General features: G+C 35.5%; 1 protein-coding gene across 5 annotated transcripts in view; it reads right to left on the bottom strand.

The window, feature by feature from the left end:
- Positions 1-213: 213 nt before the first annotated feature.
- CCNY (cyclin Y) overlaps positions 214-12,566 on the bottom strand; it is a 268,660-nt gene continuing 256,307 nt past the window's right edge. For 4 of the 5 annotated variants that reach the window (XM_052000560.1, XM_052000562.1, XM_052000563.1 and 1 more), the window contains 3 exons: positions 11,696-11,862; positions 5,865-6,027; positions 214-3,435 (listed from right to left, as the gene is read on the bottom strand). In XM_052000560.1, the coding sequence (XP_051856520.1) occupies positions 3,319-3,435; positions 5,865-6,027; positions 11,696-11,862 (447 nt within the window). In that variant the 3' untranslated portion in view covers positions 214-3,318. The remainder of the gene's footprint in view (positions 3,436-5,864; positions 6,028-11,695; positions 11,863-12,566) is intronic. The other variant, XM_052000561.1, reaches the window with a different exon arrangement.

The following is a 12,566-nucleotide window of genomic DNA, read 5'->3' as shown; positions in this document are numbered from 1 at the left end:
CTTCCCTTCCCCAAGAAAAAATCTTAATCTCCCCCTAGATGATTTTCATATTTTAAAAGTATCAGTTTACAGATTGGCTGCTTGAGTCATGGTCACAATTTCAGTTAATGAACTCTGTTCCCACATTTACCCTGTAAGAGAATTTCCCTTTATTCATCAATGATGAAATTCTCCAGCCGGAGGATCTCCGAAAAACTACACTAAGACGATATGTTCCTAAATAGTAATTTGTTTTAATTGTATGGTATTAAATCACCTTGCAAACAGATTACAGTCACTACCATTTATCAATAGGTACTGTACTATTTTTTTTTTTTTTTTTGGCAAACAGAACAAATCGAAACAAAAAACACCCCAAATTTTCATTTTCATGTAGAAAAAAAATAAACCAAAAATAACTATTCACCTACAATTCAAATGATTTCTACAGCAAAACTGAAAATAGAAAATCTACACTTACAGCAGATTTAAAATAAAACCTTAGTGCAAGAAACATAACCAAGTTAATCACAGAATCAGTACTAATGAAAGAGGATGGAAAATTCTCCTATACAGAGGTAGAGTCCAGTGCACAAGGCTAAAACAATATTCAATAGTCTAAACAAGACCGAGCCAAATTTTATGGAATCCACTTTAAATTTTAAGTATCAGACTGTATGTACATACATACAATAAATAGACTATACAATCTTTAAAGTAGTTTTAATAAACTCCACAAAATTATAGCAGATGCATTGAGATATTTACATAATTCAAAGTTTATATGTCTCTCATTCAAATAAAAGGGATAAAACTACAATTTCTGTTAGAAAGGTAACAGAACTTTTTTGAAATGGTTTGGTAAAAGACGACAACTATTGACATTATGGTAGGAACTCATTTTTCTTGAGAGGTATTAAAATTTCAGAAGCTAAGAAAATATGTCCCTTTATTTTTTTTTTAAGCTAGATAGATTTTTGGAATACTTTTTTTTTTTTAACTTTCTATTACATTTTTCTGTTCCAAATTGAACCCGCATGTGAACAGAGAAGCTAGTTGGGGACCTCAAATGAATGGGTATAATCAAGGGAAGAAGAAATTTCATTTTAAGGTTTGGGTTTTTCAAAGGGTTTTTTGGCTTTTTTTTTTTTTTTAAGATGATCTATCACAAAGAATTAAGATGGATTGTTTTAAGCCAACAATCAGGTAACAAAGGGGATAAATCACATGAGCCTGCAAATAGAGAAAATTCAGTCTGGAATTGGTACTTTGGCCCTTAGAAGGCCATTTGTTTCAAAGACATGTTTCACTGAGAGATGTGAATAAATATATTCATGGATAGGTCTATGACCTTTGGGCACTAAGGTGGGAAAGAAAACTAATGGAAAAATTTTCCATTTTCAGCTAGTCCAAAAAAAAAAAAAAAAAAAAACCCTGAAGAAATCTGCCATTCACATCATTGATTTTAAAAAGAAGGCAGGGGAAGGGAAGGGATCCCTCTTCTCTGTCATCAGATCCAGAGGAAAAGTATAAAAAGAAAAAACCTTTCACAAAATCATATTCATGGACTTGAGTTCAAAATTATCACTCCCCCATCCCCAACCTTGGTAAGTTTTTGTGTATATAAGTTCAGACTTGTGATTTTCATTGTTATAGGGAACTCTAGAGTGTGAAAATTCCCTCCATGGATGCAGATCAATAATTCATCTATAGCTTTTAATATTAAAGGGTTGCCTGAGGCACAGAAGGATTAAGAAACTTGCTCATGATTTTATAGTTACTAGGTGTCAAGAGTCAGCATTTGAATCCAGGTCTTCCTGATTCAGCTGGCTATCTAATGTACCATGCTGTCTCTCAATCTTCACATTACTATAAAATATTCTGCTTTCATAAAAAAAAACAAGAATAATTAGGAAATTAAAAAGGTACAATCATAATTCATGAAACATCAACCTTCTTCACAGTTTGAATTTTGTTTAAATTTCTCTGAGCACCCACAATGAAAAATACAAGTTGAGTTTATGGTGGTGATGATGGGTTTGTTTGTTTTTTTAAATTCAATCTGTGAAAAATACCTCAATAAAGGTTAACAAACATTCATCTCTTCAATTATCTTCCCAGTGAAACCCTCTTCCCACCCACCCATTTTTTTTAATTTTTAAAAAAATTTTTTATACAAACAGACTTAATTAACTTTGATTTAAAGTAAACATATAAAATTGAGGAGGATATTGCTTGCAACATGGAGATGGAGGAATGAACGAGGTGGGTTGTACAAAAAAAACCACTCTTGGATATGAATTCAAGCAAGGACCTAAGTGCTTGGGGAAAGGCGAGAACAGGGGAATCAGAATTGCAACCCAATAGAGATTTCTACAGCACATTGCTTCCTCTTGGCCCATAAAGTCTGAGGGTTTTGACATTTGTGTCTTTAGGTCAGAGAAAACAAAACTGCTTCAAGAACATAGGAAGGCACAAGCATTCTGTGTGAATTCCCATTTTTTTGTGGGGAAAAAATTAAGAAGAAATAGCACAGGAATGTTGGATCACTTTGTATACTTTTGGTTCAGCATTATGATCAAAGTAACTTTTTTTCCTTGGGGAAAAAATTAAAGGTACAGTTCAGGGATCTAGAAACATAAGAGATACTTAACACTTCTGAAGGATAATGGCTAAAAAGACAGAGAATAGTTCATTGAGGAACAACCAATACTATTTATTTGGATGTTTGTGCTATGGTAGATACAGACTGTATTCTCTGCTCTGCAGGACCAAAAAAAAAGAAGAAGAAGAACAAAAAAAACACGTCCCCCAAACTCTGAAAAGCAGCTAGAAGGAATGCAAAAAATCCGACAGAATGTACTGAGCTGCATTTTCAGGTTAAGGTAAAAACAATGCCATTCGTTTTCCTTAGTGCACATCCAAACTTGTTTGTCTCCTGTTTTGTTTTCGTTTTGTATTTATCAGTTGATGAGCACAATGTCTCAAAAAGATGACAAAGTCTTTTATATCTTTCTTTCTTGCCTCTACACTACTTTTCTTTTCCTCTGTTTCTTCCTGCAGGATCAGAGTCCCCCGTTCCCTCGCCAAAGGTTAGTGGGAAAAGGCATGGGACAGGATTTCCAAAATACTGATTTAGCTTTCCAATGAAAAGTTGCTGCGTGTGTGCCACACGGTGAGGAGGCAGTGTAAAGGCAGCTTGTCAGAGCTAAGGATTAAAAACAAAACCAAACAAAAACATAATCAAAAAGGCCCCAGAGTCTTTGTGTTTTCCCAAACCAAATGAGAAACCGGAGGGGTGGAAACAGTATTTTTGTAAGAATATCCTACATGCCACTGTTAGGAGATGATGGCTGGAGACCACTTCATTGCAGCCAGATTGTCCGCACTGGCTGACCGCTTTCTTGTAGATCTTCTCAAGTCTTTGTATTTGTCTTCACACAGACGAGAAATGGCCTGCAAATCAGGAGAGGGAGAGAAGGTCAGAGATGAACCCGCTGAATTGCATCTGATTCCATTTGACAACTATTTACTAATAATCTTCAATAATAAAAATTACAATGGAATGGATCAAGCAGAGGGCCTTGAACAAAATTGGATATTTGCTTGAAGAATGAATGAATGAAATACATTAACAATGCAGAGTTACAAGTTGGAGATAAAAGAATTTAGTCTTAAATCTACTTCACAGATGAGGCAATAGGGATATTCTCAAATGACTGATTCCAGAGAAGGCTCCCAAATGTATAAAGGCAATAAGAAGTACTTCCAGCATCTGAACTGAAATCATCTGACTCTACATGATTTGCTATAAATCAAAGCAAGTCCTAAAAAAACCAAGTCTATAGATGCCTGACCCAAACACCAGGGACTTTTAGCTTCCAGAGTATCTGTAACTTCTATCTGGCTATTCATTGAAAGGTTCTTCCTATACTCTTGCTCTAAGTACTTTGCTCAAAGTCACAGCAAATCTCTGGAAGGGCCAGGACTATAACACAAGGCTGCTGGACCTCTACTGAGGTCCAGTACAAAGTTTAGCTAGACCTTTTAGTTCTCAAAGAATTTGTTAACATGTTTTAAGCCTTTCATTTGAAAAGAACTTTATACATATGTGGAGGCAATATCAAGAACCAATTTCTGGGTATTATAAAATAAAACTAGTTCAACCAATCTCTGAGCTATTGTGAAATAAAACTACTTCCTTTTTTAAGAGCATGCAATTGGCCATTTTTTAAGAGCAAAGTCGTTTCTGAATTTTTTTATTAAAGTGTTTGAGATTTTCTAACACTTCTCATCTCTGGGGATCCTATCTGACAAACAGAGCTACAAAATCTGACTATACTATCTATCTGTCTATTCTCTGTCTACAAACATATATAACATATGCAAAAATCAGCAAGGCTCTAAATCACATTCAGCATCTTATTATGGAAACTGGCATTAGCTTTAAATAAATTTAATTAAATTTTCTATATTGTAAATATTCGTATAATTTTCTTTATTTAGAAAAAGATACCTGGCAAATGAAAAGGTTACTGGGTAAATAAGTTTCTTTTCAAACTCAAGTAAATGATCAGTGTAACAAGTCCAAAGTTTATCTGAAAAACACCAGACTATAGGATCATTAAAGTCCTAATATACATATGCAAAATGGCCTTCACCTCCTTGATATTTATTTATATCAATGTTACTTTCCTTCCTAATGTCCTTTCCTTCTCTCCTTCCCCCGTCCCTTTCTATCCTTTCCTTCTCTAATTTCACCAAATTACTAATTCAATAATTAGCACATATTTTTTTAATTTAATTTTTCATTTTTACTTTCCTAACACATCACAATGCAAAGGAAAGTACACTGAAAGGAGATCAGAAGTTCTGAGTTATGATCTTGCTTCTTCAACCAACTAAAGTAACTAAGTTGCCTTTTATCTGAACTTCAGTTTCCTCATCTTTAAAAATGAGAAGATTGGCTTAGATACCTTTTGAAATACCTTGTAGTTCTCTGGGATTTTTCTTAGCAAAATGTAAATGCTTTGAAAGCATGAATTCTTTATTTTGTGTCTATCTCTTTAATTACATACTAGGAGCTTAATAAAGGAATAAGCATATATTAAACACCTGTTATATTCCAGGCACTCTGCCGAGTCCTTTTTACAAAGCAGAATGGCTTCCATAGAGAACTAGGACTCTCCTTTGTTGGAGATCTATCTTTAAGCAGAGGCTGAATGATCACTTCACTTTTTAAATATGCCCTAATTAGTTTTCTTTTTCAGATACAGGTTAGACTAGATGCCCCCTGAGTTCACTTTCACCTCTCTAAGATTCTATGATTCTGTGCTTTTCCACATTAGCTGGGCATGAGCTGGGGGGTTCTAAGGTATAGCAGGGCTAAAAGCCAATCAAGCATCTGCATTAGGTATGGCTTCAAGATGACAAGTCTTCTAGGACTGGGAGGACACCAGGTGGCCTAAGGCAGGATGAACCAGCCTGAATCAGCAAAGGAGCTGGTCAAAGTTTCCATGATGATCACGTGTAAGATGGAGGCCATGAGTGGTCCCTCTACTTCCACTCTATTGAACATGGAGAACCCCAGGAGGCATACAGACAAATAAAATATTTACATTAAATGAGGAATGATACTGAGAAAATGATCAGAATCTTAGGCAGAGAGCTTTTTAAATATGCATGGACCTCACAGCTCCTAATCTGGCTTTTGTTCAAGCACCATGAACACTGTGTTTAATACCATACCACCACCTACTTTTGATTTTATATGATAACAACCTCTACTTTCTTCTTCCTCCTTCATCCACATTCAGGGCTGACAACGAAGGCTCAGAATGCAGCTCTAATAGTGCATTGTGATCTTTTGTTCTGAAGCATCTCACCTCAAGCTTGTGAGCTCTTTCCTTGCTGAGGGGCTCCAAGGGAAAACTGAGATTATTTGCTTCTGCTAGAGAACGAAGATCAAAATAATACTTGGCGTAAACACTGGAAGGAACATTGATGTTAAATTGTAGCAATTCAAGAAACTGTCGCTCCAACTCATTCCTGCAAAACAAGGGCAGTACATTAGGGCACACTTAGCTGTGGGGTTCAGATGAACAGTCACTCGCATGCCTTGAAACCAAGCTTGAGAAATGGGATCTTCCAAGAGGGGAAAATGTAGCTTAATTTGGAAGGTACAGCTGCAGTTTAATCACAGATCCTGTCAGTGCCCAAAGCCCGATTCAATGGGATGATCGCACCAAGAGCATTACCAAATGCTTCACTTACTCAGTCTGACTCAGTGCAGACAGTGGACTTCTGACAGCAGGACCTACAGAAGGAGCCCATTAATTTGGACACAACTACTAAAATGCAATAGCTAGAAGGTGGGGAGAGGCATCTCTTTGTGAATTCATGTAGCCTCTGATCCTTTTTTATTCTTTTTTACACTGTATCACCAATGCAATAAAATGGAAAAGAGGAGGGAAGGCACTAGATGACAGGGATCTAGAAGCACTTTTTCATAAAAGCCTATAGGCTTCCATTCAGCACAGGGGCTGGAAGGTTATGGATCAGTGAGTGATGTGAAGTTCAGCTGAACCTTAAAGGCCTGTCACATATCATTAAACAGGCTAAGCCTAGAGATTGAAGTAACATGCATCAATAGCCAAAAAAACTCCCCTGATTTAAACTTCAATGAAAAACTTCGGATTACAATTAAAGCTATAATTAGGAAACTAGACTGTTCATCAAGGCAATAGTTAGTATCCAATGTGATAAAAGTGTGGATTTATGGTGAAGGCTGAAAGAATATGTGTTAAAATCTTGTGAACTCAAAACCAAATTGTGTAAATGAAGTGATTTAGATGAATGGAGGAGATGTTGTACATTCAATATTTTTTAAAAGTTGTAGAAAGTAATAACAATGTTGAAGCCATAGGATTTAATTATTAACCAACTAACTCACATATTTATTTGTCATCTCTTTTACTCTAATCATTTCTAATTTTAATAGGCTTTAACCAAACACTTATTTTGTGAAATATTTTGAGCCAAGATAAGCCTTTAAAAGAGAACAAGAAGAAGAAAAAATTTAATTGAGGAGATCAAATTATTAGAATTTATGAATTTAGGAAATGAGAGACAGATGCCAATTCAGTGATGGCCAGAAGATGTCGCCACAGAGTTTCTAAATTTTAAGAGGATACCCCTTTTTATTTATTATCAGGAGAGTTGAAAATTATTCTGCTAGAAATACAGGAAGATCACTCTTCTGGGTTCTCAAATCAAGCCCAGGACAGTCTATTTTTAGTTTAATTTAGACAAGGTCCATCTTTCCCAGAGGCCTTGCTTAAGGAAGGAACATGGTCCCCACAGTTCTTTCTGTCCCATTTCTCTCCAAACCTCTCAGGCAGCCCTGGGCAAACATAGGAAGAGGAGTCAAAGATGGCAGTCAGGTCTCTAACCTGGTGGGGTCGTTAACAGAAACTGGGAAAAAAAAATAGATTTTAGATTTGAATATGGGAATATTGTTGCAAGCACTGAATGGGGGGAGACTGGTTCAAATCCGTATCATATCAGTTTTGCTACTTAATCTCTCTGGTTTCCATTTTCATCATTTGTCAAATACCAGCAGGCCTGGTATTCAAGAAAAAGGTTAAGGCAAAAGATACTGACTTGGAGAGTCACTGAAGGGATAGCTGAAGCAATAGGAATGAAAGAGACTATCTCTAAGGAAGAGGGATTAGAGAAAGAACAGAGAGGGTTTGAGAAGAAAACTACAGAGAATACCAAATTTGGCCAGAGATTCATAGGAAGATGGTTTGAAAAGAGGAATGCTCAGAAAGAGATCTAAAGGAGACCAAGGAAGTAGGTCTAAGGAGGAAGAGAACCAGAAAAATAGTTTCATTTCTCTGAACACTGATGCAATATCAAAAATCACTAATAGCTCTGGATCAGGTCTATCCAAATCTCTGGGAATACACAAAAGTTTCCTTGATAAAAGCTGAATAAGAGCTTAGATTTTTTAATGATATAGGTAAGTCTGTAATTCAATGCTGATATTGCAAAATTGCCCACAGTCTAGAACACAGTTTTGCATGGACAGCATTTTCTCCTTTTTCTTGTTTTTAAAAATCAATACATTTAGTTCTTATGCATGATTCATATCCCAATAAATAATCTCCCACATCACTTTTCCATGAAAAATCGAATCCAAGATTTGCTAATATGATTACATGAATGCATGAGCGAAAAGGCATTTATTAAGTGTTTACTATATGCCAGGAAAGATACAAAGCATTGGGACACAAATAAAGCCAAGTAAGACAACCCTACCATTGTGGAGCTTATTTTACTAGGAGAGGCTGACCACATAGAGAAGAATTAGAAGGACAAAAGGGCACCCAAGGAGAAGCATGGTTTGGAAAGCCGGAAGTATAGACTTAGTGTCAGGCAACAAAAGACAAAAACTCCCTTTTCGGAAATTTAAGTACCAGAAACAGAATCCTGAATCTGAAGTGGAAGTGGGGACAGAGGAGAGGACCACTAGGTTTGGAGAGGGTTAGGATACATAACTTTTCAGTCTTGTACATTCCCATTTTTCAAATGAAAGGATAACAAAATCCATCAAGAAATAGAAAGAGAAATTCCATTCAAAATAGTCACTGAATATATAAAATATTTGGGAATCTCTTTACCAAGACACAAGGAAGTATTTGAACATAATTTCAAAGAAGTCTTTATAAAAATAACATCAGACCTAAATAAATAATAAAAGAAATGCTAATTGCTCATGGGTAGGCTGTGTCAACATAAAAATATAACTATCTATAAATTTATTTATTTAATGTCATACCAATCAAACTACCAGTTACTTTAGAGAGCTAGAGAAAATATTAGTCAACAATAATAGCTAGTATTCATAAAGCGTTTCAAGATTTACAAAGAACTAGGTGCTACAGTGGATAGAGCCCTGACCCTGGAGTCAGGAGAATCCTGAATTCAAAACCAGCTTCAGAAATTTACTCACTATATGACCTTGTAACAAGTCACTTTAATCGCAACTCTTCCCCCCAAAAAGTACTTTATGCATGATATCTCATTTAATTCCCACAACTACTCCATGAGTTAAGTGGTATTATTTCTTCCATTTAAAGGATGAGGAAAGTGAAAATTTTCCTCTGAGAGAGGAAGTGATTTGCCCAGGATCACATAGCATTAACACTAACAAATATCTGGAGGCAGGATTTGAATTCAGGTCTTCTTGACTAAGCCCAGGACTCTCAAATGTTTATCATGCTCTGTGCTAAGCACAGGGAATTCAAAGCAATTGCACAAATCCAACTTCTGTATTCAAAGAGTTTATATTCAAAGGCAGGGAGACGACATGCAAATAACTACATTTATACAAGATATGCACAGTATATGTGCACTAGTCAGGGAAATGACCAATGGAGGGGGGTGCTAAGTTTAGCTAGAATGCAGAGTGTAGGAAGGAGAGGGATATCCAAAAAGTCTGGCCAGATAGGCAAGAGTTATATGGGCCAAGCTGGATAGTTTTTATTTCATCTTAGAGGCAAAAAGGAGCCACTGATAATTCATGAGCTGAAGAATGACATGCTCACATACTTCGGGAAAATTATTTTGGCTACTGTGTTGGGAGTGGATCGAGAAGGAAGGCTATTCTGACAATCAAGCTGGGAGAAATAAGAGGCTGAACTAGGTAGTATAAGCAAGGAAAAGATGTGAGACACAGCATGATGAAAGAATGGAAAACACTTAGCAAAATGACTGATTATTGGGAAGGGGGTGGTAATGACGATAAAGATTGAGTACGATGAAAATATACCCAAGTTTTAAACCAGAGCGATCAGAAATTGGTGGTGTTTTTAATGGAAAAAAAGAAAGTTCTGTAAAGTGGGTGGAGAGAGAGAAGTAATGGTGAAACAGGTAGGAAAGGTACAATGGTACATTCTCAGGAAAGAGAAATCCAGCCATCCCCCTCTCCAAAAAGTCACAAGAGTGATTTCCCAAACCAACAGTCTTGAGTGATTGCATGAACACTCATTTACAATTTCAAACCACTTTTAGGTGAGTCTTTAGTACCATTACTGAGTTGGCCAGATGTAGAATGTTCTATATTGCCACACAATTCCTGAAAGGGAATAAAAGGTACCCCCTTTTATTACTAATTATTTCTCATACTCACAAAAACTAAGCCCATGGAGAAGAAGCAGTGCCCTTATCCTAGGGTCAAGCTATTAAAAATTATTTAGACTTCTACTACCCTAACTTTGTAGTTTGACCTTTTAAAAGTAGAACAAAAAAGCCAGGCCTATGTAAACATTTATTATTTCCTTCCTCTGCCCATGAGATGTTTGGAGACATCCATCAACTTCTGTAAGAATTTTTAATGTTCTGATCATTGGCTCACATGATGGATGGGACAGTCTTGTCAACATCATTTTCCACAAAGGACAGAGTGTTCAGGTCAAAAGGTTCAGTAATTTTCCTTGGCTAAAATGCTAAATTCAACCTGTGTTTTATAACACCAGCCACTATAATATTTCTAATTCTTTCAAAAAAATTTGTGAACCAAGTCGCTCAAATCAATTAAAAATTTTTCATTTCAATGCAAAAAAGGCTTATTATTTAGTTAGGGTGGGATAGGAGCTCATGATTCATAAACCTTAGGGAAATCCAATAAATTAAATGAAAACTAAAAATTATTAATAAACATAATCTAGAATTCTAAATTTGATATTACTATTTTAGAGTGAATTTTGGCCAAGTATTCATTATATTTCTGAGCAGTGCTAAGGACTGGACACAGAGCTGGTCATGCTGAAATGTAGTCACACACAATACTGGCCAATCAAAGGCTGGAATCTTTAATTGATCCAAAATAAATTTGATTTCTACCTTAATGCTGACATAAAGAATCTAACAATCAATGGCTAGTTTTCTGGTGGTTTTGTTTTTATTTAGAAATTAAAATGAGCTCTTTCAATTATTTAGAAGGTAAAGACTATTCCAAAAATGTCTGCCTTTGTTATAATCTAACTCCATAAAACCCTGGTTAATAGTAATAATAATTATGATATAATAACAAGCATTTCATAGATAATAGAACACTTTACTATAATCATAAGATCTTCACAACAAACCTGTGAAGTAGGCAGGATATTATTGTCTTCATTTGACAAATGAGTAAATTGAGGCTGAGAACTATTAAGTGACTTGCCCATCTATTAAGTGACCAGCTAGTGAGTGTCTGAGGCAGACTCTTAATGGATTTCACCCTAACTCCAACTCTCTATTACTAGTACTCTCTTCACTATTCCTAACAGACAGCTAGGCAGCTGCTTCATTAATAAAACCTAAATCTACCAAAACTTTCAATTTGATTTTGGGGGACATCCAGACATATGATCGTTTTTTAAAATCAGGCAACTCCTATTATGGAAACTCCTTCCATCAAATGTTTTTCAGTAACTCATCTGTTATTCACTAAGTCACTTAACCTCTTTCACATTCTATTTTATCATTTGCCCAATGGTGATAATTATAATGCTTACAGAATTAGGGGTTAAATAAGATAACATAGTTAAGTGTTTAATACAATTTCAAAGCATTGTAGAAATGCTACTTATTATTATTAATACTATTAGCAAGTACCATCTCAGAATTTTTAGTAGTTCTGCGTGACAAATTAATGATATTAACTCACATATCTTCTACTGTGATGTCTTTCAGGATCTGGCAATAATCCACGTTCCAGACAGCCTGGTCATCCCAAACTTTGGACGCTAATAAAATTGCTCCAAGTACAATCCTCTTCCAATTTGCGGGACAGATATCTATCTCTGCGTAAGTTAAAAGTCTTTCAAGATATACCTGGGAACATAAGAAAATGGCAAGCTAAATGACTTTAGTGTTTTTTTTTTCCATTTACCAACATAAATAGAAAGAAAAATTATTTAAGTTTTGAAAACACAACACTTCATTTCCCTTTAAACAGGAAGTTATAATTTGAGTTCATTTGATCTGCAAGATCAAAGGGTAAAGGGTTCAACAATTCCAATGGAGTCTCACAAAGATCAGTTCTGGTGACCTGACTGGATCTGACTTGCTTCATTTTACCAGAATTATTAAAGAGACTAAATAATTCCCAGAAATCACAAAGCAGCTGTTCTCATTTCAAGTAATTACTATCAACATCCTTTCAAATATCAAAGAATGCTCCAACAAGTAACCAAAAGAACAATGAAAACATAAAGGAGACAAAATAGTTGTAATCGATTTTGTTTTCTAAAAAGATTTAGGCCCAAGTTGGAAAATTAGAATAATGAGGAAAAAATTATAAAACTGACATAATTTATCCCAAATGTAAACAAGTAGTACTGATGGTCATCTTTAATGATAATTCATCAAATCAAAAAGGTCATCAAAGAAACGTTGCAGCATAGGAGAGAAAGCTTTGATTCTGTGGTCAGGAAAATTTTGATTTCAAATTAGATGTGGAATGATGGGCAAAGTGTTTATCTTCTGTGATCTTCAGTGTCCCCATCTGGAAAACAGGGATGCCCTCTCTGGCACCT

The sequence above is a fragment of the Antechinus flavipes genome, chromosome 5, assembly GCF_016432865.1.
Source record: "Antechinus flavipes isolate AdamAnt ecotype Samford, QLD, Australia chromosome 5, AdamAnt_v2, whole genome shotgun sequence".
NCBI lineage: Eukaryota > Metazoa > Chordata > Mammalia > Dasyuromorphia > Dasyuridae > Antechinus > Antechinus flavipes.
This window is presented reverse-complemented; position numbering and strand designations above follow the sequence as displayed.